This window comes from Clinocottus analis, unplaced genomic scaffold (genome assembly GCF_023055335.1).
Source record: "Clinocottus analis isolate CAN_PGR_092001 unplaced genomic scaffold, fCliAna1.0.p SCAF_4, whole genome shotgun sequence".
Lineage (NCBI taxonomy): Eukaryota > Metazoa > Chordata > Actinopteri > Perciformes > Cottidae > Clinocottus > Clinocottus analis.
The window spans coordinates 4826776-4854676 of NW_027176153.1; the positions used below are offsets into that span (position 1 = coordinate 4826776).

Consider the following 27901-nt stretch of genomic DNA (forward strand, 5'->3'; position numbering starts at 1 on the left):
TCTCCAAGGTGGAAAGTCTCTAGCCTGTTGAATCAAGGAGGGTAAGGCAAGTCGTCAAATCAGATTCATAGCGTTGGCACATTGTTGCAGAACATAACCTGAACTGCAATGTTGTGGGTTTGATTCCAGACGTGGGACATTTGTTGCATGTCATACCTCTCTCTCTCCCCATTTCTATACTGTTCTGTCAAAATAAAATATTTAAGATGTTCCAGAAGAGGAAGAATATCCGAAACCATCGTAACATATCTCAGACACTTGGTTATCCACCATCCGACCATTTATTTCTCTATGGGAATGATATCATATACCTCTGATTATACAGTTTTGTTCGTCCCTGGATAAGAATAACTGTAATGTTGATGTTAAGCAATGGGACAGTCTTCCAAAAACATGGCGTGTAACTAAACATTTGGAATAGGATGATTTATTTTCTTGAACATTGCTTAGTGAAGCCACACAGTCATTCAAACGTGGCCATTCAGCACCACTAATGGTCAAAAACTCTCGTTTTTAAAATTGCTTTCCCTACAAAGCATCTTTGCTCCCCAAAATCTTCATTGACTTTTTCTTTAATTTTATTTTTTACCAATTTCCCAAACACACAATGAGATCCGTGTGTGGAGAGCAGATAGCAGCACTGTGAAGATACTCAGACAGATCAAGCTCAATATACAACTCAGTCAATTGGTTGGTTTCTAACACAAAGGGAGCATGACAGTGATGAAATGATAGTAATAAATACTGTTCAGGATGCGGACTTTGACACAAATGTACAAAAACACGTCTCAACTAAATAACAGAGACATAACAAATAAATGACACTTTCTGCAGCTTCATAAATAAACTCTTTCATGAACAACCTGACAAAATTTCATTTAAACTGATGATGTGATTTGTATTTTAGCCAGAGGACACTAATGTAAATGACATTTAAACAGTCCCTAAAACCTGATAGAAACTCATCTTTCTTTACACTTTGTATTTATTCTATTATTATTATTATTAAATAGTGCTTTGGACAATAAATTCTTTAAAAAAACAACAAACAAAAAAAAAAAAAACTATTGTTCCCATCACCACTGTTTGTATACACCGGACAGCTTCATGTCCATGGTCTATTCTAAAAATATACATATAAATAAGACACACTACTGACAATATTTGGAATTGTATGTTCAACGGTTCTTTCGATCAACCCCCACCTTAAAGCCAGAACTCGTGGCGGAGCTTTGGAGCTACGAGGTGATGTGATGGCATGACATGAAGAAGTGCATTCAGCCCTGGTGACGAGAAACTCGGAGCAGTGGATTATTCAATAAGTTTCTATGAATATTTGGCTCATTTCTTCTGGGTAACTATTGAGACTCGATGACTGCAGCACGCACCCTCTCTAAAAAAGGAGTCCGGCCTAATAGAGACGCCTTCAAAGACGACAGGGAAGAGGTTTCACTTCACAAACCTGACCAGCTTAAGGAGCAACTAAACCGGAAAACCACTTTTTCCACATAAAAACAATGTATATGGGTACTTAGTAGTGTTGGTGCATGATATTCTAGTGCAAAGTATTTTAATTCTACATATGGTTATATATGCGCATTGCGACTGCTCTACCATTTGAAACTTTTTAAATTTAATGGAGCTATTTGTTGATTGGTTTCATTTCAAGGGCCTCCAGCACAATGTCTGGGGTCTAGATTCTCTCTGAGGTCATTACAAAAACTAAACTAGTTCCAAAATGGCCCAGAGGATTCAAACACAGTAGGACATATAGTGGTGGCCAATTCTTGATAATATTGATTATCATAAGTAAAAGACAACAGGTCATCAGTGGAAACATGAAGCATGGTGAAAGCATGCAAACAGAAACAGACGGAGCGGGTGTTATTGGACTACACGTAGTACAGTGGAGGTTGTGTGGTCTGGAAGTTGGTAGAAAAACAGCAGCCCAGCTGCCTGCCGCCATCCCAGCTGTCAGGATCTATGTCTGTGAGCTACAGGCAACCAGCTGCCGGGTTTCCCTCTGGAGGGCCGCCGCCGCGGCAGACGGCAAACACCCACCAGGCCTGACCTGCCTCAGTGCTTTAAGTCTGTCACGTCCTGCTTCCAGCTGCTGGGACTAGTTGACACGGATGCCTGAGATGAAGGGCAGCCCGGTGGGAACCCTCTTCTTGTATTCCACATAGTCCTCGGCAAAGAAATGGATAAGGGAGAGCTCCTCCTCCTCGATCCGCTCCCGGAAGAACCGCCAGCTGGCTATCGTGTAGCCCAAAATACACACCGGGTTACACAGCATGACCTGCAACATGCAACAGTCTGATCAGTTAACTACACAGAACAAACCACCATCATCATTTTATTGATCACTAAGGCCCGAGCAGCAGCAACAGTGTTGGATTATACACATGTTTAGATGCTTCTGTGACCCAAATCATCCAAGGCTGTGGTTCCGTCTTTTTGATTCTCATCGGCTGAGTCGGATCAGGTCTGTTCACACTTCGATCAGATACATTTTGTGGTCAAAAGGAGCTTCTCTAAAACAGTGAATAAACACATTTAATGTCCTAAAGATGTTCCGCAATATAAGTTCCCCTTTTCTTTTTCATGTAATCAAGAATAGCTGCTAACAAAGCTCCGCTAATCCATTTCATTACCTTTAACGTCCCCCTTATTTGTCATTTAAAAGCTTTTATTTAAAGCAATTAAATCATTAAATGTTGTAAAGCAGGTCTAAGGCTCCAGTTGTCTTCCTATCTCTTTGGTAAAGGATCTCCTCTGGGGGTTTGATGAAGGTGCGGGTTGTGTCCACATGCCTCGCTGAGATCTTAACTCAATGTGAGCCAGTGTAACCCTGGGCTGAGATTCTGCTGTGCCATCTAGAGGAAGCAGGAAGACATCTTGCCAACCACAACAACGACCCATGTCCGCCGTAAGAGGGATGCTATCGGCAGCGCAGGGTCGGCACGGATACTCTCTGGAATCTGAGTTTTACATTGCACTCACTGTATCGCACCAACGCTCTCTCTAGATGACACCATGTTGCATCGACTTGGAGGCGCTAACAGGAAGCACTGGGACACATTGTTCCTGTTATCTCACTATTACATTCAAATAGCACCACAATTGTGTGCCATGCTAAACTTTAGAAATTATTATTGGATGTTTCACTAATTAAGACCACGCCTATCATTGCGTCTGAAAAGGTGTCAGCGTTACGAGAGAGGAACATTGGACATAGAGAATGCGACAGACAGGCCACAGACGAGGTTGAAGTCGAAGATCAGAATTCTTTTATTGGTCATGAATGAGTTGATCTCACCTGAGTCCCTGCGCTCCAGTAGAACCAGCCCACATAGGAGGGGTGTCTGAAGTAGGAGTAGACCCCGCTGGTGACCAGCACGTGGCTGTGGGCCTTCTCATTCTGGACAATGTGGTTGAAGTTGGAGCCGGCCGTCAACATGGCCGCCTTCCGCAGGCAGTCGCCAAACATCACCAGGAGCAGGCCCACGACGCTCAGCCAGTTCAGCTGCTTCAGCTCTGAGGGAGAGGACGGACAGATGAAGGACGGATGAGTCATGGATCCTTCTAAAGCACCCTGAAGGACTGAGGATTCTGTTCAACTTGAATCAAATTCATTTCAGTTTCAAGAACCGGTTCCAAGGTCAGGAACACACTTTTCACTCTTCTCTGCTCGTATGTCTCGTTTGTGAGCTTTTATACTTGCACTGTAACAAAGCAAGCGATGCACCATGGACTGTAGGAATGGACGTCGTCACCGTGACGTCACCCGTTGGTTTGTGGACTTAAAATGTTAATTTCTGCAACCAGGAATGACACAATGGGATGGAGCCAAGTGTTTAAGACATTTTACAATGAAGTTAAAAGCCACATTGAAAGGGTTAAAGATCTAAGATGGAGACAGACACCCGACTCCAGTCTAGCTAACGGCGTGGTAGCAATCTGTCAATCACCATGTAAAGCCACACCCACCTGGAACGGTCAGCTTCTCTATAGTGAACTCCACCCATGACGAGACAGCAGCCAGCGTGTACTCCACACTGTGGTTGAGCAGGAACGAGTCCAGCGACAGGCTGTGAGGGTTGATGATTGCCGTTACCAGGTACTCGGAGTAATGGAAGAAGGACAAGGAGCACATGTACCTGCAGAGAGACACGTTACGTGTTCATTGTGGCCTGGTTTACAGAATACTCATCCTGTTGTCTAAATGTAGTAATGACCAATAAACTGTACTTGTTTTTCTCTTTTCTATTCTTCTAATGACCAATAAACTCTACTTGTTTTTCTCTTTTCTATTCTTCTGACTCAAAGCTCTTTAATACTACATACTTTTGGGTTAAGCGTCTGGCCCAAGGACACATGTACTGGCGGGGCCGGGAAATCAAACTTCTGATTGAAAGACGACCCTGCTCACCACTGAGCCACAGTTGTAGAACTTTTCTTGTAATTCAAATGAGTGTGAAATGCTTAAATGTCCTGGTTCACTGTTTCACTATAAAATCGTTGATTATCCAAGGAATTAACAAAAGTATGGTTTTCAGTCAAATGTGAGTCAATTGCGTAAATGTAATAAGAAAAACAGAAAATGAAAACTAGAAAGAGCATTTCCTGTGGAAAATGCGTTGGAATGCAAAAAGCTGAAGTTTAAAGCTGAAATGTTTGAAAAAAAAAGCTGAATATAGCTGAACATAGTGCAATATAGCTTAAAGTAGCTGAAAAAACTGAATATATTTAAAAATAAGAGAATAGCTGAATATATATATAAAAAAAGCTGAATAAAGCCGAATATAACAGAGTAGCTGAATATATATGCAAAAAGGTGAATACAGATAAATATATTTGAAAATAACAAAACAGCTGAACATATATGAAAAAAGCTGAATATATTCGAAAATAACAGAATAGCCGAATACAGCTGAAAATAATTGAATATAGCTAAAGGAAAGCTAAATATAGCTGAACATATAGAAAACTTGATGAAAACGAAGCCCAAAAGCATTTGACTGAACTGCTGAAAATCCTTGTTGTTTAAATGTAGAATTGGAAAAGTTAAATGGAAAACTGCATCGTCTTAGAGAGAGAGAGAGAGAGAGAGAGAGAGAGAGAGAGAGAGAGAGAGATTCATAATACTAGCAGTAGTATTAGTAGTTGTATGATTAGCAGTAGTTGTAATTGTCAAAATATTAGCAGCAGTAGTCAGAGTATTAGTACGAGCATTAAATATCTAATTTAAAAAATCCTTATTTGAGCTTTATGTTAAGATACAGTTAGTGTATGGGGCTTTTATTTTGAAAGGGAAGACAGACAGACAGACAGACCGACTGACAGATGGACAGACTTAGAGAGAGACAGAAGTCATTTGCGTTGTGTGTGCGTTTATAAGTGTCTGTCAAACTGCCCTAACAAGAACACCTGTGGGTTGCTAGATCAAAGGTTGCCATAGTGATGACTTCAAAGGGACTGCCTTACACAGAGCTTATGATAGACCTTAATACTGGGGAACTCCTGTCAAACTATTTCAAAAAAAGATACTTATACTTGCCCCTATTGCTTAGATATCGCATATAGAGCGTTAGGAAGACTTGATTAACAGATACTGTGACTGGTGAGTCTGTACAATAAAACATGTGTCTGTACGGGCGATTTACAAATCAGGTATGAGCTTCAGGGGAGACGTGGCTTTGGAGGGAGATTTAACATGGTGGCGGATGGCAGAGCGAGGTGGACTTGCTCTCACATTCAGTCCGATTTCAAGACGTCTGAATCTGTTGGATTCTTATCGACCGCAGTTTATGACAAGACAAGATTTTCAACGTTTTGAGCTATAAATTATGCCCAAAGAGTATACGGTACGGAGTTAACGGCAAATTAAAAAAAAAAATTCCACAAGCTCTGACGTCGCTCTGCACTCTGAGTATGACATCACGCACTCTGAGCTGCGCAATACACACCAATGTAAAAGAAAAAAAAGGCGGCAAAAAAACATAACACTAAAACGCAGACGGTTTAAACAGTATAAAATATTTAAAAAATCTGAAATTATAGAAAGATTGCTGAAGGTTTTGTCAACATTTTTAAAAGTTAAATGGTGTTTTTTGCTGAATGTATGCAGAAGTAAGCTGTAAGCTGTTAAAGTTGAAGATTTGAAGATTTTCCCAATTGGATCCCATTCATTTTAATTTATCAGCTATTAATGAATTTAATAGCTGATAAATGTGATCGAATCTAACTTTTTCCACATCAGTAATTCAGGTTAAGTCCTTTTTATTATTTTGAGATTTTATGAGAATTCTAGAATGCTTTTATCTTGAACATACTTGACTAGCGTACTTCCCTTTATGTTGGAGTTACTTGGTTGTTAACTAATTCTTAAATGGGTCAGCTTCATCTATATGACCTTTTACAAGCATATATCCCATCAAGGTCACTCAGGTCAGCTGATCACTGTCGTTCTTCGTTGTCCCGAGATCACTGCAGCCCAGTGGAGACCAGGCCTTTGCCAATGAACCCCCCAAACTTTACTTTGGGGGGTTCACTTTACTCTTCATAGGAGGCTGGCCTCTATACGCCCTGTTTTCAAATCCTGTTTTAAAACCCAATTTGTATTCTCTGGCTTTTAATTCACTATGCCATTAGATATTATTTTCCTCATTCCCCATAGAACACTTTACCCAACTTTTGTTTATAAATGTGCTTATACATTTGGATTGGATAAATATGGATTGCAAATACATGGACACAAGGTTAAACACATCAAAAAAATACTTAATATCAATTTATAAAAAAACAACAATACAACACATTTCTACACAGCATCATGTGAAGTAAGATAATAAACAGATTATACTAAATACGTACCAGCCAAAATGTGTCCAAGTGGTTTCAGAGAAGCTTATAATTAAGCCACAGCCAAAAGTAACTCCCAGGAAACAGGCTCTCACGGCGACCTGGAACAATGAAGGACACATGATTATCCCGGATCAGACCCTAAACCTTTACAACGCATGACACAGTCGTCACACACACTTTAAATATCCTGGAAAGTTCCTCATACAGTTTTAACCTTGATTCTAACTTGACGTTTCGAAGTGACATACTGAACATTCTGGTGAGGTCATGTGACAGCGAGTTAATGTGTAACATGACATCACTTCCAAAATGGCTGTGACGTACCAGTGTGACGTATTTGTCACAAGAAAAATAGGAATGAGTTGCTCAATTGAATTAGCTGATGACATTTTTTTATCAAAATGTTCTGTTCAGACAATGTCAAATGTATTACATTAGTAAAATGTATTCTTAAAGAATGTTTGTATATCAGTAAATAAAACAAAATAAAATGTAAATATTCTTTTTTGGTCTATTTGGCCATTTCAAAGTAATTTCATTATTAGTTGCAGTATGGATAAGAATGAACAATGGCGTTCAGGATGCACATCATCCATATGTGTAACATTTGGCTATAGAGTAGTATTTAGAAAATATTCTCAGAAATGTGTTTCATGTGGTCATTAAATCGGTTTCCTCTCCGCTATATCGTTCCTGTAAGGATGACTGGGTTTGGTATCTTCTGGGTGAGCAGAACCAAAATATGTCAATAAACCACATACTTTACTATTATGGAGATATTTTACCAGAGAGTACACTCTGAAAATCGGTTGTTTCCCCCCACATACTTCAAATTCAGACCAACTCTAAAAGTTGAGGTCAACCTGAGGCAGTCATGCTGGTGTCGTCAGTGAACTAGTAGCAGCAGCCGGAAGTTGTGTTGTGGAGGCAAGCAGAGAAGAAGCCCTGTCGGGGTCTGATAGTGTCAGTGTGTCCGCGGGACATAAGCTGTCAGGCGGCTCCTGAGGCGCTCGGGGCACGTCAGCTGTCCGGGTCCTCTCCAGTTAAGGAGATTAGTCGTGTTAGCTAGCATTAGCAGTAGCATTAGCGAGGTGGAGACGGAGCACGATATCGCGAACAGCCAGAGCGGGAAGCGCTTCCCTCCACAGGAGAGCCCAGAATAGCAGCAGGAAGCCAGCAGCAGCGCTTACCTTGTACAGAGGTCCCTTGTATACGAGGAGCAGGAGGCCGTTGATCACCGCAATGTGGAGACAAATCACTATTTTCCCAGAAGTTTCCGTCAGATAATCAAAGACCCAGTCGAAATGTCCAAACCACGTTCTGATCAATGGGATTACAAGCACGCTGAGCCCTAAAATAAATGTCTGTATACTTACTCTACCTTCTAGCACCAACTTACTGCCTGCCATGATGGAAGTACTGTGCAGCTGCTAGTATCGCGATACCGACAGGGGCACCACGTGATGTCCACGGACCGATAGGCTCGTTCAAAGAGCCGCTTCTCGCCTGCAATCCAGAGAGAGCAGCGGCAGCAGCAGGAGGCAATGACAATAAACTGTGGTCAAGTCAGACAGTTTTCAGCTGCCTTCAAAGTATACACAGGAAGTCACAGAAAAAGGACTTCCTGTTAGTTCTTTAGGCTACTTGTAGTTTGCAGATCACGTTTGGATTTATTCTTATGCGTTTATAAATAATATTTATGTAGACATGTGTGTCGTTGCATCCATGTTCTTGCCTGTGTAATTCGTTTTCATGCGTTATAAATACGCTTTATTATTATTATTATTATTATTATTATTATTATTATTGTTAACCACACTATTTTTAGATTAAACATGTGACTAAGTGTCAACCACCGAGCGTTACAGATTAATCAGCTCTCTGATATGGCGACAGCAGGTATATCCCATCATGCACTGGGCCACGCAGTCAGTGAAGATCTACTGCTGCTGCGTGCCTGTGGTGAGAGTATCGTTGACCACGTGTGCATGTCAGAGCAAGTCGGTACCAAGTCTCAAATCTACCCAGCATGCATTGCGCTGTGATCGATTCTGCACAGAACTGGCTCATCTCTAACAAGCCTATTATGTCCAACATTAAAACTGGTTCTAAAGGGACGTGTACAAACACACGTATGCCAGGTGTGACGAGAAAAACAATCCTACATTACGGAATCAGGGACACATCTGTACTTTCATGAATTTAATTAGCTAAAATAAATATTAAAACATCCATATTACATTTTTAAGACAGTTAAAAAAAGAACAATTGAATAGTGAACAGGCTGTTGGGCTCATGTACAGTTACTTTACAAAGAACACTGCCTCCAGGCAGAGCAGCTCCGTCATGATATCAGCTGAACTTTGGAGATATTTTAAATGCATACACAATGTTTTTGGAACTCAGGTTCTACTTTTTTTGGCTGGAAATCTTGCTTTGTCGAGGCGGTGATGATGACACTGGAAAAAACAACAAGTAAAAGAAGTCATAACAAGGTCTCATTGTGTTAATGTTAATATTTATCCAATAGACGGTTGAAATGCAAACAATATAAGTAGGACACTTTCAACAAATTAATATAATGAAATAATTTATGAAAGGAGACACAGTGGCAGAAATAAATGAGGGTTGCTACACCGCCTGACATATCTACCCCAAACACACTGCTCCACATCACTGATCTCCCAGCAGATGATTTCAAAGATGACTTGAACCGCAAATAATTCTACAGTGGTCTTTCTACAGTATCGTTGAGTTCTGAGAGGGGCTCAGTACCGCTGGGCTCAATGGCTCCGTCTATTTCCTTCTCTGAGGAGTACGATAGAGTCACTTTGTTAGAACAATGCAAATAAAGTTCTGTCTGTGCAAAAAAGAAGTAACATTTAGGTACTACTAAATATTTTTTTGCAAAACAAAACAGAATGAGTGCAGTGTGTGAGCATCACGTATCAGTGGCTGCAGTGAGCTGCTTTCCTCGACACACCTTTTTAAAACGGGGTTCATGCTCAATGTTGAGCTGAGATCTGTATTTTGTTTTGAGAGACGCAATAGTAGAAAAGTCGAACACACGGAGTTGGACTTTTGGCAAAAGGGGCGGACCTCCGCCATGCGCGACACAGAGCAGAGAAGAAGTGTTAACGCGACCATGGAGAGACAGAAATGACATGCCGTTGTATTATTGATCTTATCTACACAAGTATGTTTAGTTTGTTTAATAAAAGAACAAGGTTCTTTCGGAAAGGGAACCTTAAATCACTTCTGTTGTGATTTGGCGCTATAGGCGGAGCGCCCCCCTAACATAGGGGAAACACTGATATACATCCCGTTGTTCTTCACCTTGTCTTTGCTGCTCTTCACTCGCAGCAGGAACTTCAGCAGCAGAGACGGACTGACCTATCAAAGCATCCAACATCTCTTTGTACTGCTTCTTATGGCGAGTGGGGATAAACAGGCCAAATCCTGAGAGAAGAAGGTCCAAAGTGAGAGAAGAGAGACAACGTCCACTCCAGCACTGTACCTATTTGAAGTGATTTGAAAGAACTTACTGATTAGAAGCTTGAAGTCCTCATCTCTCTCCGTGAATAAGCTCACCACTGTGGTCACCAGCTCGTCATAGCCGTCGGTCTTCTTGTAGCTCTTAATGGCCCGAAAGAGCAGAGCGGATTTCTCCGCTCCGATGGCTTTCTTCACATCCGCCAGAAAGGCCGTGTGGAGGTCAGTCTTTGAAGCAGAACCTGATTAACACGAGAAGAGATTAGTGATATTTATTTCACACTGAATAACCAGGTTACATTGTTCGCAAACCAAAATACACTCAAACTTGCTTGTTTATATCCATTTATATGGATTATTCAGTTGTGTGATATCATTAGATAGTGGACAGCTGTTCATGTTACCAGAGGGATGGCTTTCTGCTGGTACCCCACCAGTAAGAGTGCTACATTAAGTCTATGGGTCACACAAGTAGACCTGAAGCAAGCACAAAGATAAAGATCTAGAGGGATGACAAGTGCACTAACAAGAGGTCACAAGGGTTTTTAATGGTCATTGCACAACATTTAGATTGTAGTCCCAATGTTTTATTAGGGAAGGAAAACAAACGTCAAAGGATGTGATGTCCTACCAGACGTTCCACCAGGTTCTCGTAGTCCCTGCTGGTTTAGGTGGGGTCCTCCTTTGTTCAGCTGCTGTGTGTTCAGCTGACTGCAGGTAGAGGAGGTCAGACCCGCAGCAGGCCGACCGGCTGTAGCTTTAAAAAAAGGGAATCATATAAAATGTGTAAACAGCATTATTAAGGCAGATGAGCGTTACCTGGGAAACATCACACTTACTCACTTACATGCATCTTAAATAAATTACTATGTAGGCCAAATGAGTAAGTATCTGTTTCTGAGTCATAATAAATCCTAAACTATCTTTTAAAAAAAGATGGTGAGATGTTTCCAAGTGAGCTGGGCTCCATTGCAGCCACCAGTTGGGTGAAGGAGCTTCTTCTTCTCCTCACAGGAGAAACAGTTGAAGATTATTTGCCTCGTCAGTCATTTCAAATGTACATTTAGTTATGAAGGTAAAAATCCCAGTTCACTCAGTTCATTTGTGAAATAAGTGGGATGGCCTGAGCTTTATGTCTGTGGGTACTATAAGTACACATCACCATCGCTCAGGAGATGAGGATCTAGATATACAAAGTGACAATTAGCCAAAAGGTAGAAGGATGTGATGTCCTACCAGTCTGAGGTCCTCGTAGTCCCTGCTGGTTTAGGTGGGGTCCTCCTTTGTTCAGTTGCTGTGTGTTCAGCTGGCTGCAGGTAGAGGAGGTCAGACCCGCAGCAGGCCGACTGGCTGGAGCTTTAAGAAAAGGAAACAGCAGCGCTACAGATGTTGACTCTCTTTCCTACCGTACAGTTAGCCAACTCGTCGACATGGCGACTTGAACACAGCAAAAGTTTGAGCATTTATCCGCGTCCCTCAGCACAGTGCTGTTCCTTATGCCATAGAATGTCCAATATCATCATAAACACGTGTGGTGGCTGAGATTGCTTCTTCATATGTTGGAGGTGTCTCAGTGTGGGGTTTCATACCGCTCTGCAGCACCAGGGCTTTCTTCTCGTCCACAGACAGCGAGTGACTGGGTTGGTATCCGCAGCCCTGTCCAGTCAGCTGCTGGCATTTCTCATCAAACCTCTTCTTGTGATGCGGGCGAAGAAAGTGGTAGAGGCCTATGACACAGAGGGGTTACTTCTGACGGCTACAGAGACATACAGAATGAACCAACAGCTCTTCAAATGAGTCAGGCTCGTGGAGCGGAGACCGAGCTGTGAATGACCAAGCTGTGAATGACCGATCTGCTCCAGGGAGAACGTGGAGGGAACCCACGCTGCTACGGGAGAACGTGGAGGGAACCCATGCTGCTACAGGGAGAACGTGGAGGGAACACACGCTGCTACAGGGAGAACGTGGAGGGAACCCAGGCTGCTACAGGGAGAACGTGGAGGGAACCCACGCTGCTACAGGGAGAACGTGCAAACTCCCCACAGAAGGACGGCCCGGGACCGTTAATCCTGCCTTGCTCATGGGTTTCCATAACAGCGATGTAAAGCAGAACATCTTAACCCTGAAATATATCCAATTCGTCCTGTCAGAAGTCCAGGAGTTTATAGCAGGTACCAGGTCATAAAACAAGCATTCACATTGTCACCAGATGGGGGCGCTAAGCTAGATCAATAGTCAGAACCTCAAAGTTATCACAATTCATCCTGAGAGGAACATAAATGTTCAAACCAAATTTCATGACAATCCATCCCATAGTTGTTAAAATCAACGCAAAATGTTAATACCATAAGATAACAAAAAATAACCAACCAAAGACGGTGAACACAAACTCTCAGGAGAGACGGGTCCCTGCTGAACATCACCTCTTAGCGGCCGCTTCCTCATCCCGCGTTAAGCTCCCCGAGCAGAGTAAGAAGTGACCTGCTGGCTCACCTCGGAGCAGAGCGTGGGTGTTGGCGTCCTCGGTGAGGACGGCCGCCTCAGCGAGCAGGACGTCCAGCCGGTCGTCCTTCTTGTAGTTCTGCAGAGCCTGCATGATGCGGGTGAAGTTAATCCGGCTCAGTGACTTCATCTCTGCCAGGAAACTCTTGGCCCTGCTGCTGGGGGAACCGTCGCCGGAGACATCCTCAGACCTGCACGACTTCTTCAACAAGGAGGGAGAAAAACTCACTGCTGATATTTGCAATGATTCAAACAAATAAACTTGATTGAAACAAAAAACAAATCTGAAACACCATGAATATGACTTCAAAATTCATTGATATAAATCATCTGCAAAGACTAAATAAACATCTAAATGTAACATATAGATGTATTAATTCAGAACGCAAATGAAAACAAGAGCAGGACATGGTTTACCAACTGGTTCCTGTGTAGTGTGGCATGCATGGTGATGACGTAATAGTTAGTAGTTTTGTGCTTTACATCAAATTCTATGATATAATTGAATATATTAAATTAGACGTATAATCTAATAAATTGTATAACTTCATAATTAGTCTGAGGCAAATTTGTAATTCGTGATTTTGGGTTATACAAACTATATTGAATTGAATATAGTTTCCATATTGTGACAGCTTTCAAGAAGTCGGCTCTCTATTCTATAAAGATGCAGAAACAGTGTGCAGAGCTGGAAGTATTTGATCCTCTTGCAACAATTCTGGCTTCCACAGACTGGTTAGATTAGTTCCTTCGCTTTAAGAAAGGACTGCAAATCCCAAACTGTAACCTGTATAAAACACACCTGTCCATAGAATTAACAGAATCCAAATAATTAATCAATCAGATTCTGACCACTCCACCATGGACTATGTGCAAGACCGAAGAGTTGTCCAAGAGTGCCAGGGACCAGATGTAAATCTGAAATAGGAGCAGACCACATCCCTCCTGAGAACCTGGTGAGCAACGACAAGAAACTGACCTCTGAGCTGCCAGCAGCGGTTTCTCCATCAAGTACTGAGTCTGAGTTTAGCGATGGGATCAAAAACCTATTTTACATAATCAAATGCAAAGAAATGTATAACTTTCATATGAGTTTCTGGATTTTTTTCTAATAGTCTGTCTCTCAGTGTTGAAATAAACCTTCCATTATAATTATAATTATAGATGTTCATTTATTTGAAGTGGACAAACTTCCAAAATTGACAAGGGATCAAATACTTATTTCCTCCACTGTATTTGTATCAAGTCCAACCCACAAAGCAGCAGAGGAGCTTTGATTGGCCAGTTGTTAGGTGTTAACTGTGTAATTTGACATTTTTGTGAATATTAAAAGTGGCGTTACACGTTGAAATTTATACCACATTCAAAACCTGCCGCTGTGTTTGATGCAACATGTACCTGCTCTTGGACCAATTTGATTTTACGTTTTCCTCCCCGCATTTCATCATCCATCCTCTTGTCACATTGAAGAGACAGCGTGGACAAATGGTTGGCCTTCAAAAGAAAAACAACGAATTGAACAATTAAGCACAGTCCTCTTCAAATGACACGCATCAGCCAGAGTGGACCTGGCCCACTAACATCTAACTTGATGATGCACAGTAGAGTCTCACCAAAGCTAGCACTGTATAAGATCTCGACCACAGTAAACACAGGCGTTCTCTTTTTCACATGCACGACCCAGCACACGTCTACAAACTAGTGGGACAGACCCCGCTCGCTCACAGGAGTCAACCTACCTTCTCTTCTCCCACGACAGCATCGTCGTCCTCTTCCTCGCGGTGGTCCCCTCGCTCCAGAGCATCCAGCAAGTTGACTGGTCTCTTCTGACTCTCCTGCACCTCACACTCGTACTCAATGCAGAGCCGGGCCATCCCATTGGCTCCAGAGTGATCATCTGACCACCAAGACCAGACAACAGTTAACCAATCAATGGAAGGACTAACCTTTCCCCTGTGGATCCAAAATGGTGTAGAGACCCTGCCTTGGTCCTTCTACTCACTGAGTCTCCTCCTCTTCAGGCTGGGAAGGTGGGTGTCCAGCTTTTTGGCCTTCTGTGGGTGGACGCTTTGGGAAGACGAGCAGGAAGGGACGGCCGAGGACCGAGTGTCTGGTGAGCACACGGTCCCACAGCTCTGTGCTGCTGCCGTCTTCTCCACCAAAGGCCTCTGGCACAAACACACAGTCAGTGAGTACCAGCAGGTGACTTCAACTGGGATGAACTTCCACACACAATGCAGTGCCAACACACATTGTGCCACAGACACACAGGCCGCATCGTCACTTTACGTGTCATTATGGTGTCGCTCACTGCATATGCACTAAAAGGAGGATCGTACAAATAAGAGACTTCACAGAGGTTGATTACTTAGATATATTTACTACGAACAGGCCTCTCATCGTACAGAGACATCTTAGTCAAACAAGCTGTACACCCGTCACCATCTCCACCCGCCTCTCTCCCTCTCCAGGTGGAGGTACTACAAAGTCTTTTTTATGTGGAACATAACTTAAAAGTAAGACTTCTCTGTAGGACAGACTCTTCCTGTTGCAGTGGTCTCTAATTCATCACAAGGACATTTTTTTCTGCTCTCCAACACTGGAGCTCATGCTTAAGCAACGGCATGAGAAACCCGACAGTCTTGAATCTTGACTTGACTTGACTTCATAAGAAAGTCCATCAACTTTCTGCTAATAGATGTTGCTGTTGATTCTTTTCAAAACATTAATATATATTTTCCCGCTTTTAGCACCAAAAACAAACATGGCCTCCTGAGGACAGAGTACTGGTGTTACATCCACCAGCCTTACCACATCAACCTCAACCAGACGAGAACCTACCATCTTCTGAGCCACCCTGAAGAACTGAGCGAGGTCCCGGATCACGTTCCCAAAGCTTTCATACAGACGCACGTAAGGCCGGAGCCAGGATGGAAGCTGAGCCCGGGCCCCTGGACCCTTAAACCTGCGGGAAAAGTCTTGTTATTCTAGACCACCTTTGTCCTTCATGATCACAAACCCAGATGATGTCACACAACAGCTACGGGAGCAACTTAGGGTTAAGTGTCTAGACCAAGGGCACATGGACTAGTGGAGCCGGGGGTCGAACCGCCGATCCTCTGAGTGAAGGAAGAGCCTGGTCTACCACTGAGACACAGGGGACAATCGGTTACATTGTCTCCCAACTGTCTGCTGTAAAACGGGCTCCATGGGTTTCAGTCATCATTCACTTGTGCCATGAAGCAGCAAGTTCACTCGTGTGTGTGTGTGTGTGTGTGTGTGTGTGTGTGTCTTCACCAGGATGCCAGCGAGCCACGCCCTTAGTGGAGAAAACATGAAGATTTAACGAGTCAAATGATTTTCTTTTTCAGATTTTCTTCTAAAGTTAACTCTTTTATCAGTTGACTTCAGTAGCCAATCATTATTTCATGTGTTTTCATAGATGCTAAATAAATGCTCTGAATATTAAATTCAGCCTCTTTAAAAGAACAAAGCAGTTCTCATGAGTGGTTCTGGCATGAGGCCCAAAGTATCTAGGAACAAGTCTGACCTCTGGTCACACAGCAGGATGGCTCCATAGTCCTCCTTGTGCCGAATGACTCTACCGATGGCCTGGTTCACCGCTCTGAAAGCCTGCTGCTTGTACCACTCCTGTCCAGACAGGTACTGAGCACACACACACACACAGACACACACACACACAGCAACAACAGAATCACAGCAGGACATGATTGAGCCACTTGAACCACAGCAGCCTTTCCAGTGACTCCCGCTCACCTTTACCCCAGGAGCTTTCTTCCGACTCATCTCATCCAAGAACTGCATCTTCAGGATGACTCGAGGGTCCATCTTTGGAGGGAACGGAAGGCCGGTGATGATGACGCCCCGACCGAAGGTGTCTGCAAAATCCAGACCCTCGCTTGCCTGGCCCAGGAAGACACACAAGGCATCCGTGTAAACATATTACACTGTTCTCTGTGACTGCCGCAGTGATCACTACATTTAGAACTGTGGGAAGAGGAGACAATGCTGGCAATAGGACGGACGTAGACAAAGAGAACTACAACTAACTTCCACAACTCAGACACTTCATTTACTTACTTAATCTCCAATTGCTGGATGAAGAGTAAACATGAAGCAAACTTCTTCCAGCAAGGAAGCAAAAATACATCTGGATGTCATAATTATCCATAATCTAAAATGCTCCATCTGAGCTTTTGGATACAAGGTTTTAGGGCTATTCCCAGCTCTAAAAAAAAGGCACACATGAGCTCACCTTGCCTCGACACACAGCACAGAATGTCCCCCCCTTGGATGTTGGATCCTTGACTTTGTTGTAATATCCGTCAATAACCTGAGGACAGACAGAAGGATCACATCTAAAGCAAATGTCACCAGTGGAGTTCCTTGTTGCAGGTTCTTTAAAAGGAACCTAGAAATGTTCCTACATGAGGTTTTCAAAGTAATTCCTCTAGATATTAAATAAATAAACTCACCTCATTAAAGGTGCCTTTTCCTTTAGGTTCAACAAACAGGGGCTTTATGCTGTCAATGCGGGCTGCATGTCCGTTAGTCTGGACGCACACACACAAATATAAGATATAATATGAGAATGACGTTTCCTAGATGTGGTTCTGCAGACGTTCTACTTACTCTCCAGAAGTCCAGGGTTTTTTCCATTAAAGGGAAGGAGGGGAAAAACACTAAAAGACCATCAGGAACCACACGGCTCATGTTGGCTGAGGCACAATTCAAAACAATGGCAGAAATAATAAGTACCGTTGATGGCTAAAGTGTTCATGTCTTCAGAAACATGTGAGAATGTCTGTGTAGTGTGACCTTACCAACAGTGTTGCCTAAAGATGCCATGTTTTCAGGAAGAAACCTGTCAGAGGGAAAGATGATCACATGATATACATCGTCTCAACAAGATGGTGAAGCATCCATAGAGTAGTATTCTATTACTCAAATCTGATGAACTGTATTGAGATGGATATTTCTGTGAAAGACAGCAATCTGAGTTCAGAAAGCTCAGCAACACAAATCCAAAGAGGACAATACAGATTTATTTTGGATGCTCAGGCCAGAATGTTTTACTTCACAAGGAGGACAGAACACAAAAAGAATGGAGTAACTCTGCCTCATAAATTAACCGCGAGGGAGTCGTGTGACTTCCCTTGTGTTTGAGAGACACACACCGAGCGGCACACCAATGTACTGTAATGATAAAAGTAGAGGATGGAGTGTAGAAGGAATACCAACCTTCTATCAAACGCTGAACTCAAGTGCACTCCATCTGGGCCGCGTTCTATGATGCCAACAAAGATCTGGTCCCGCTCAATCACATGGCTGTTCTCCAGACTCACTGAGAACGGGCTGCAGCAGACACACAGCAACACACTGGGATCACAATCAAGGCCTAACAACGTGACTAATGACGAGTTCTCAAAGTCTGAAACGAGACATGAAAGGTTGCGTAATGAAGCTCTTCAGCTGAGAGGAACTTGTGTCCGTTGTGAAGATTTGTTGTAATAAATAAAGACTCAAAAAAAGAGTTTTATCCTATATAACCGACACACATATTTATAAAATAGGTAAATTGTGTAAATGTTTTGTAAAAGCACCAATGTTCAGAAGTACAGAAGAGAGGTGGAGGAACTTGTGGCCTGGTGACGAGATAATAATCTCTCCTTAAACGCAGACAAGACCAAGAAGATGATTGTCGATCCAAGGAGGAAGAGGATGTAGCACACATGCCTTTGCATAGGACAGAGGTGGAAAGGGTGAAAACCTTTAAATTCCTCAGAACGCAGGTCAGCGAGAACCTCACCTGGTCTCATAACACACTGCAGAAGTAGTTCAGGGTCAGCTGTAGTGTTCCACCACTCAGACCACTAATGTCCGGGGTGAGGAAATACAACATACAAAATACGACAACACCTCTGGAGGTCCAACGAGCTTTGAGCAGCGACAGGTGACTTACATCCTCATCTCACAGGTGAATGAGGAGAGGGGGGAGAGCGTCCCACTGGTCAGGATGATGCAGCGGACACCTTGAGCCACCAGATCCTGCATGCTGAAGCCAGGAGAGAAGCACCAGTAACTCAGCACGTTACCTACAAGCAGCAAAGACACAGACACACACGGACCAGTTAACCAGGTTTCCTCAGAGACAACATCATGCATTCATTCATTCATTTAGACAAGTCAAACAGCTGAAAACATTAAAATCAAATAGAGGGTTCAATGTTTAGGGTTTAGTTTTGGGATACATTGGATTGGATCGATCCGTTCTAAAATCTAACTTCAGTAAGAGTAAGAGCCGTCGGGTGGGACTCTGGGACCGGCCGGGACTCATCACCTTGTTTCTTTGATGAAGAGGAAGAGGAAGCCCACACATCAGTGCTCTGTGGCTTCTTGTGATAGCTTTTGTCCCGATGGATATGAACCTGAGCCAGACAGACAGATAAGAACACTGACATCACTGTGAACACAAGTGTGTGGAGACGCACACGCACAACTTTAACAAACATGCACCTTAAACTGAGCCGTGTTGGTCTGCATCCACTGCTGCCTCTCCTTCTCCGGTGGGTCACCACAGAACACCAGCTACAAGGAAAGGAAAGAAAGGAACTGAATGGATCGCATCTTCTACCTTTTTTGGGGGTTTTGATTAATATGAATCTAATGCCTTCATGTGTCTGGCTGTGGTGCAGGATCATCAAAACATAATGTCAAACATGCATCTCCCCTAAAACCATCATCCATACGTTTCTCTTGGCATTTGTGTAAACATTAAATGAACATGGCCTTTGGAGATGCTGATCTGTACAGACAGAGAACCAGGCGAGCTGCTTCCCCCTACTTCCAGTCTTCATGCTAAGCTAGGCTAACCCGTTCCTGAGTGTACGTACTCTCAGGAGTAAAGAGTGGACTTGTAGCATACCTGTATGATGTCAGCGAGCTTCTGCAGTCCACTCGTGTTCAGGAATATTCCTGGCTCTGAGGAGCAACACACATCACGCTTTACACAAACTACCACACATGTCTGTTGGTTACATTCCTGCGTATGTGTGCTCTGACGTGTTGTAGCACAACAAATAAGAAGAGATGAAGCCATACTGACGTCCTGTAAGGTGTCCAATGATCTGCTCCAGAGCTTCACAGACGGCCGTCTTGCTGTTGAAGGTCAGGTGGACTCTCTCCAACAGCTCGTAGATGAAGCTGAGACAGACAGACGACACTTGTGTAGAAAGTCCAAAAGGGGATGTCCACTGGAGTCTGACTCGGGTGGATTCTAAGGCGCTTGTTTTAGAAGCAGAGGTGTTAAATAATGTCAAACATCCCGGCAATCTCCCCAAGAAATGTGAAATGGAGCCTGTCTCACTTCTTTTACATCATAATCCCTGACTGTCTCTTTATTACCGTGTACAAAGAAGCAGTGTTTGACTTAACGTGTGCGTTTAAATAATAGTTCGACAGAAGGACGATCCAATGACACACTAAGCCGCCAATGGAGCTCACTATCTACCACCACTCGCACATACATTCCAGGTTTTGTGATGCCTTTTTCACTTGGAACGTCGTAGGAATCGACGACAGCCTCCAGGTCCAGCAGTATCTCTGTCAACACACACGAAACCACCAGAGCGGTGACTCATCCAGCTCATGAGATAATCATGCAAGTGCTGAAATCAAGCTTCTTTACAGCTTTAACCATACTTACGCTTGACCTTAGCAATGGTTTCGATGTTTACTTTTAGACCTGAAACAAAAAGAAAACATGACCTGCTTCAATATATGATGTAAGAATACAAATACATTGTGCAACCTCATAAGCCTGCTGACCTGAGCTGAGGCCCTCGACATTGAAGTCTTCCGTGACGGCGGCGTCTTTCGCCTGCTCCACCAGCAGCCGGTCCACAGCGCTGATGGCTGAGGCCACGTCGTAGGGAGTGAGGTCGAAGGATGTGGCTTCTTCACAGGTCTTTTCCTGCAACATCAGAAACACCTGCTTGTATATTCGCCTCTTTGACAACCTCTATTAATATTAGTGTTATTCCCGTACAGGCTCAGGAGCTCCAGGTTGCATATGCCATCATTTGTAGGGCTGACTCTGCCAGGAGAAGGAGAGTCAGAAAACTCACCCTGTGATTCCATCAGAGAGATCACACACACACCCCTATTTCCATACCGTGCCATGCATGTGCATATAATTGGCACCGTGGGAAATGGAGCAGCTTTGAGACTAATTCAACAACATACATGTGTGCCTCCCAGTGTGGCCGTTCAGATCAAATGTCCGGGACAGAGTCTCACCACGTTGTGCGCTTCATCGAAGATGACCACGGCTCCGTTCAGCTCGATGTTGTGAGTTCTGCGGCTCTGTGGGACAAAATTCATTATGATTCATCATTATGACCAGGAGGCACACGCTCTCCATGCACAGCAGTCACACGTGAGACTCGGCGCACCTTTGGATCCAGCAGGTAGTTGTAAGGCATGAAGATGATGTCTGCTTGCTGCTTCAAGGTCCGGGAGAGGTAGTAAGGACAGACCCTGCAGGAGAACGCCAGCTTTTAGATGAAACGTACGGAGTGTAAAGGCTAGGAGAGCGAGCAGTCTTCTTACTCGTGTTCAATGAGCTGCAGCACAAAGACATACCAACTAAATAAAGCTTCAAGAGCACCTGCAGCATATTTACAACAGCGAGCTAGCTTAAAATGCTGACATACACAAGTGAATATTTGATGTGAATAACTTATTCGCACTTGTGGAATATTATCTAAGAACCCACGTGCTGAGCATTGATTGGTCAGGAGGCGGGGCTTTTAATACAAGTCCATGGTGATCCATCCCAGTAAAGAGTGAACCTCCGTCTCAGGACTGAAAACCCAGAGTCACCCTGAACGTACCTCGATAACCTCTAACCCTGCTTCATAGTACAGCCTCTGGTTTCTTCTCTAAATATAATACCTAATTATTGAAACCAGTTCCAGTTCAGAGTGGATGATCTGAGGGGGTTGCTATGCTGTCACGAGTGTTTAGGTGGCTGGTAGGGATTGGCTCCAAATGAGCCATTAGGGTTAGGGGACTGTCACAGTGAGTCTCTGGACGTCGTTGTATTATCAGAAGACATCAATGAATGTAGTTAGGTTTCATAACGCTGCAATTGTGAATTAAAAAACATATATTTGTAGTATTTCCTACATTCTAGACTGAAAATAATCTGCAAAGACAGGATTATGAAAACGATCATTGACTGCAGTCCGACACTCACACACCATGAAGCAGCTGCCTCACTGGACTACGCTAGTGAAGCGGAGGAGAACATGAAGACACAAATAACAACACCTCTGTTTGTTGCCGAATTTGACCAAGTCTTCAACGTCGAGGATGGACTTCACCAGATCTTTGTCAGTGCTCTTGTCTGGAGGAGGAAACCAGATGTTGGAAACACATTAACCTCATCACTGCTGGAAAGAACCAACCCCTAGCGCTGTTCTTCTATTATGTAATAATGTTGCAATGTCTAACATCTACATTACGCTCTGTGGTTGTCCTCCCCTTCGTGTTGCTCTCTGATATCGACTGTATGCAGTTCAAACCTGTTAAAAGTGTAATAACATTACCTTCCACGTTATTGTAGAAGCTACATGACCTGGCGGAAACTTTTCCTCTGCACATATGGACCTGAAAAACAGGTGATAGCATGGAATCACAACGAGATATTCAGTCTATACACATGAGTTCAATACCCCCTTTTATCTGCAATGGCAGAACCACAACCTTTCATGTCTTCTCAGAGACCCCACAAGGTCCCACAATATGCTCACCGCGCTTGGGATCTCAACAGTTTGCTCACCTTGGCCTGGTTGCTCTCCTGTCGCATCACTTCCGGGTTGATACACAGCTGCTCTCTTGACCCCAGCACACACACCTTAGGACTGGACCAGCATAGAGACATTAGCAAACTGGGCTCAAGTGTGTTGTATCAGAACGCGGTAGTCACTTGCATGAGGTGAATCACATGGTTCACCTGTATGAGGTGTTCTTGAGCTCATTGATGACCTGTGCCAGCTGAGAGTGGGTCCTGGAAGCGTATATGATCTTGGGAATATCCGTGTAGTAGGCTGGGAAAACAATATCAGCACATCATAATTACAAGAGTTACAGGAATACCAGAGGGCAAAGCCACTCCTTTGACCAGTGTTGACCATTTTGTGTACGTGCATAATCATCTGCGCTGCGCGCGGTCACGTGGACAGAGATCAGTGCGTGCTCCTCAGCGCGTTCACTGAAATGCTCCACTCAAAGGGTTTTATCACCAACTGCTTATAGGCGACTCAACCAAGTCCCCTCCGTCTCACAGCCGTAACCCCGACCTGAAGCGTTTATTTAGACCGAGTCTATTTCTTTGTGAAGATGCTCAAAGATGTGAGGTTGACGCCCAATAAAAGGCAGATGTGAACCCAGAACAGAGGTGCTGTGTAGTTCCGTTAGTCAGCACACAGACATGGAGCTTCTGCCTCCGGAGGATTACATGACATTACAGAGGATGCACCCAGCTTCACGTTCACCGTTTCATTCTGCTCTTAGTAACATGGTATGACGTGTTGTATTGCTTACATACGTTGCTGCTTGTTTTGGAGTTTGAAAGGCAGCATGTATTAGGACCCCTTACTTAGGAGCCCACTGTGTGTAACCACGGGTGAGCCATTTGTTAATCCTAGTCATTCATTCAAGCACGACAGCAGTAGTGATGCATGTGGTTTCCTTGTAGAACCCAACACTGGGTCCTGAGCATCAGCCTCCAGACACACGTATGACTGCATGAGCTGTGGCATGACGGGAACGTACTTGGTGTGGCACCGTCTGTAGCAGCAGAGCCCCAGGAGGACACGGTTGTGTTCGGGAACATCTCCGCCCCATTTAACTTCTCGGATATCTTGCGGGCAGAGATGGTGTCCCTGAAGTGCTCTCTCCAGGCCAGGGTGGCACACAGCAGGCACAGAGTCTTACCAGTACCGGTGGGACTCTCCAGAACCCCATTGGCCTTCTGAAACAAACAGGCACACAGAAAGGTTCATATATGGAGAGGGGATCTGCCAAATTCGGGTGTGTTCATGCTTATCAGCAGATGTTAACTTCTGCCAGAACCAGAAACAGATCACAGATCAGATTACTAGTGATCCTGTGTTGAGTGGAAAAGGCACCCATCACACAGAGGACTGTCATGAAGCTCAGAGCCCACATTCAGCACAAAGACCAACCTGAACCCCACGTTACCTTCTGAAGACACTCCAGCACTTTGGCCATGTAGTCCTTCTGACAGTCATATGGGGGAAATGGAAAGTTTACCGTGACTCCGTTCAGGGTTAGTGAAGGCATCGCGAGCCGCAACAGACAAGCTAGCGTTGCGCGAGCGAGGCCGACCTTTGTGAGGCCGATGGCGGCTGCAGGTCAGCGGACACACACGGGTGACTTCCTCAGTCCACTCGGAGAAGCGGTGCTGCTCGACTCTAGTCTGTACATGACTGAGTTTGGCGCCAGCTTGCAGAGTTCAGTACCGTTCTGCGCATGCGCGTTTTGACTACGTACCTCTGCTGCGTTCAATGCTCACAGAATAATAAGCACCGTTTTGACCCAGGCAGGCAGTGCGACAGGCCTGACCGTATGCGAGATGACATTTACGACACATCCAGTGCATATTTTTATATTTAAAAAAAGAAGTGTGCGTTAGCCTGTTTATAGATGAATTAAGGCCAATTTCTAAATACGTGCTTTCACTTTATTGTTTGAAAACATTAAAACACCAACAACTAAAAAGCCCCATCAGCCAAATACCCAGAAGCACATACAAACATGTGTAACGCTCCAGAAGGCGGAAGCAGACAGAAACACACAGGATACTTGTGTGTGCTGGGACTCAGTTACTCATATTAATATCAGCTGGTCTAACAGCAGCACTGCAGGAAAAACTACAATGATTCTACTTCACCTCCTGCTTTATTGTGTTGATGTGTCAGCTATTGGAAGAATTACAATGTTTTTAAAAAGTGTCCAATAATAATAATGTATTCATTTAATAATTATTTAATTTCATAAAGATGTTGACCTGATAAGTCTTCTCTTCCTGTTAAAATGATACTTGGAAATGTGTGGGGACACATAAATGAAAGTGAAAACATTCTTCATATGGACTGGAGTAGTGGATCTAGTTGGAAATATTCAGACACAATCAAACGGTTGTTTAAAGAAGTCACTGTCCACACAGAATAATTACACAATTCATCATTTATTCTGTCAGAGTGAAATACATTAATCATGAAATAGAGCAGGTGGATGTTGGACATCCTACTCCTCTCCAGCTGTGGGCAGAATAATTTTGCTTGGGTCATAGTAGTTCTCGTCGATGAGAGGAAGACCCTCCTTCTCCTTCAGCTGGATCACACGCTCTGCCTCTCTTCTGGCCCACTGCCGCATGCTGGAATGAACAAGACCACGAGAAGACAACGAAAAGACAGAAGCAGGGAGTGAGAGAGGCCGAAACAGAAGAGAAACCTTCAATGTTAAACCTCAATAATAATAAACCTCAGATGGACTGGGGGTAGGGAGCCTCTTGGGGCTGAGGACTATGCTAAAAAGCTGAAAAGCATGAATGAATGAAGCAACAATTTAATGTTTTAAAAGAAACACATTCAGGTACAATGCATTAAAAAGTTTTTAAAAAACCCACAGGTAATCTGCTTCATCAAGACTATGGGATTAGTGCCGAGTCTGCTTATGAAAAATGTAGTCAGGTGATATGTTCAAGTATTTTCTGTGTCAAGGAAAAGCAAAAAAACATGAAAAAGAAGAAGACGACCCTTTCCCCCTGTCCTTGAGCAGAAAACCATGGCTCAGCAGAACTAAGACGTCTTCTTACATTTGAAAACAAAAATTATAGCAGATGAGAGAAGAACTGAGAACTCACCCGTGGTCCGGTAAATAGTGGACAAATGTTCCTCCAACAACGAGAGCCATTGAGATGCCGAAGAAGAAGGCCACCCTCATATTCCACTCATCCACCACGGGGTCTCTGGAGAAGCCATGGTAATCTGGATTCTGACAATTACAGGAGGTGCATCAGCTTCAGCAGTCACTAACATGTCTTGTATTTAACATTGCCATCTGCCGTACACCTTTGAGCCACAAGAGGGAGCTTGAACGTTATTCACATCACCTCATATAAATCACATTTTCAGCATGTGCTATTGAAAACACATCTTAAATACTAAATTAGACCATGAATGCATTAGGTAGAGTTTTCTTTTCTTCTCAGTTATACAAACAGAATAATCATTTATGCACACATCCTCTTCCCTGATTCATAAATAATGCCTGATGTGAATTGGGTTGCAACTGGGTCCCCAGATAAAGTACGGACCTTCATAATAAATGAGTGTTTTACCTCTTCAGCTCTGACGCACTAAAAAAGAAAAATGTGGCCCTTGATCCCCGAAGAGCCTTATTAATAAGTAGACTGACGGTGAATTTAGTGTCATCAAGGTGGGACAAGCGGCTTTAGGTTTAACACGGCTGTATCTAAAAGACCTGACTGAAACTTAGTCAACTTCCTGACAAAACGTCATTAGACCGTCAAAGGAATATTCTAAACAAGTTTACTGACAAATAATATTAGAGAAGAACATTTCCAAGGGGCTGAATATTGACAGTCTAGCAGAAAGGCAATCATAAATCCATGGGAAAATGTATACCTCTGTGAATCTGCGTGGTGCATGCGGTGTGTGTGAGCATCATGACTTCATAAGAACGTCTGTGCGTCCCCGACAGGGACAGACTCTGGCTCAAACAGGTCCATTCCAGAGAGCCGGGACTAAAGCACACCGAGTGCTACGTTCAATGAGGAAGATTACACATAATCCATTGCACATCATGGTGACGGTGTAAAAGTGATTAATAATGTTTAGAGGCTACATACCATAACTGACATCTGTCATTTTAAATCTCTAATGTAAATGTTTGTCATGTTGTGTTTGAATTTAGTGCGTGTGCTTCATGTGGTGTTGTTCACAATAAAATGCATCACAAACTGGGCTCAGCTTGTTTGGATTCAGTATCTTGACAAAAAAAGATTAGCCTGCTTTAAACTAAATGAATTAGTAATTATGTGATATTAGTGTACGACTCATATGCGTGTCAAAAAGAACAGACAACCTCCACAGTGATAGTTGTAGACCAATTGAAGCCTCAAGCAACCAACAATGAAGGAGTCAATAGCCAGAGCAGCTCTGCACTGAACATTGAAGTACACTACTGTACACTACCATACACTGATGTACAGTAGTGTACACAGTTGTACAATGATATATACTGATGTAGATTACTGTTCACTGATGTAGACTACTGTACACTTAAGTACACTACTGTACACTGATGTACCTAGTATGGAACCTCTGCATCGATATATAGATATCTATATAGAGGTTACATACCATGTACTTTGATACGTATCTTTGCGGGTTATGCATTTCAGAGCAACTTTTAACAACATCTTTTCATTGTCGGTCTAGTAACAACCTCGTCTGCATGTCTTCGTACATGACACAGCATGACATAACATGACATCCATGTTCGATAAGACGTAACATGTCATACATGACATGACGTAAACACAAACTTGATTCGGTTAGTAAAAGGCTTATGAGGCTCGATAGTGACGGAGAGAACTCACCTTGACAAACGGGCTGACCTCACTGTGCTCAGCGGTGTCCGCGGCTGGGTTCAGCTCCGTCACCGCGATGGAACCGACGGCCCCGGTCGGTTTGGACTGGGAGACCAACCGGGCCGGTGCGTTGAAAAGTAACCGGGGCAGAGCGGGCCCGAACCGCGAAAGTCGGGTCAACATTTCTCCTGTTTGTGAAGGATAGTACTGACCCGGAACCGGAAACAGGAGTTCAACTTCTCTTCTTCTTCTTCATTTCCTCAAAGTCAAAGGGATGATTTACTGCCACCAAGAGGTGGTCGAGAGTAATGT

At 43.6% G+C, this 27901-nt stretch overlaps 3 protein-coding genes across 5 annotated transcripts; all 3 read right to left on the reverse strand.

The window, feature by feature from the left end:
- Positions 1-310: 310 nt before the first annotated feature.
- icmt (isoprenylcysteine carboxyl methyltransferase) lies at positions 311-8276 on the reverse strand. Its single transcript, XM_068597130.1, has 5 exons — positions 8058-8276; positions 6877-6965; positions 3991-4160; positions 3320-3537; positions 311-2299 (listed from the first exon to the last, which is right to left on the reverse strand). The coding sequence occupies exons 1-5, from the start codon at positions 8274-8276 to the stop codon at positions 2120-2122; spliced, it is 876 nt and encodes a 291-aa protein (XP_068453231.1). The 3' UTR covers positions 311-2119.
- Positions 8277-9100: 824 nt separating this feature from the next.
- rtel1 (regulator of telomere elongation helicase 1) lies at positions 9101-24393 on the reverse strand. Of its 3 annotated transcripts, XM_068597111.1 has the most exons (34): positions 24151-24393; positions 23722-23920; positions 22901-22994; positions 22727-22808; positions 22494-22554; positions 22216-22291; positions 21336-21420; positions 21181-21246; positions 20710-20854; positions 20588-20626; positions 20409-20484; positions 19988-20085; positions 19808-19863; positions 19399-19470; positions 19223-19310; positions 18845-18977; positions 18124-18237; positions 17706-17746; positions 17515-17600; positions 17358-17435; positions 17138-17215; positions 16639-16785; positions 16412-16527; positions 15703-15826; positions 14864-15029; positions 14601-14758; positions 14260-14355; positions 12853-13063; positions 11949-12086; positions 11596-11715; positions 10991-11116; positions 10413-10601; positions 10204-10326; positions 9101-9326 (listed from the first exon to the last, which is right to left on the reverse strand). In XM_068597111.1, exons 1-34 carry the CDS (start codon positions 24250-24252, stop codon positions 9277-9279), a joined length of 3633 nt encoding a protein of 1210 aa, XP_068453212.1. In that variant the 5' UTR covers positions 24253-24393; the 3' UTR covers positions 9101-9276. The 3 variants fall into 3 exon arrangements, with proteins under 3 accessions (XP_068453212.1, XP_068453211.1, XP_068453213.1); XM_068597110.1 differs by having other exon boundaries at positions 16412-16785; XM_068597112.1 differs by lacking the exons at positions 22494-22554; positions 22727-22808; positions 22901-22994; positions 23722-23920; positions 24151-24393 and having other exon boundaries at positions 16412-16785; positions 22214-22257.
- A 747-nt stretch (positions 24394-25140) lies between these two features.
- Positions 25141-27825, reverse strand: ndufb11 (NADH:ubiquinone oxidoreductase subunit B11). Its single transcript, XM_068597135.1, has 3 exons — positions 27599-27825; positions 25838-25968; positions 25141-25348 (listed from the first exon to the last, which is right to left on the reverse strand). The coding sequence occupies exons 1-3, from the start codon at positions 27770-27772 to the stop codon at positions 25219-25221; spliced, it is 435 nt and encodes a 144-aa protein (XP_068453236.1). The 5' UTR covers positions 27773-27825; the 3' UTR covers positions 25141-25218.
- Between the last annotated feature and the right edge of the window lie 76 nt (positions 27826-27901).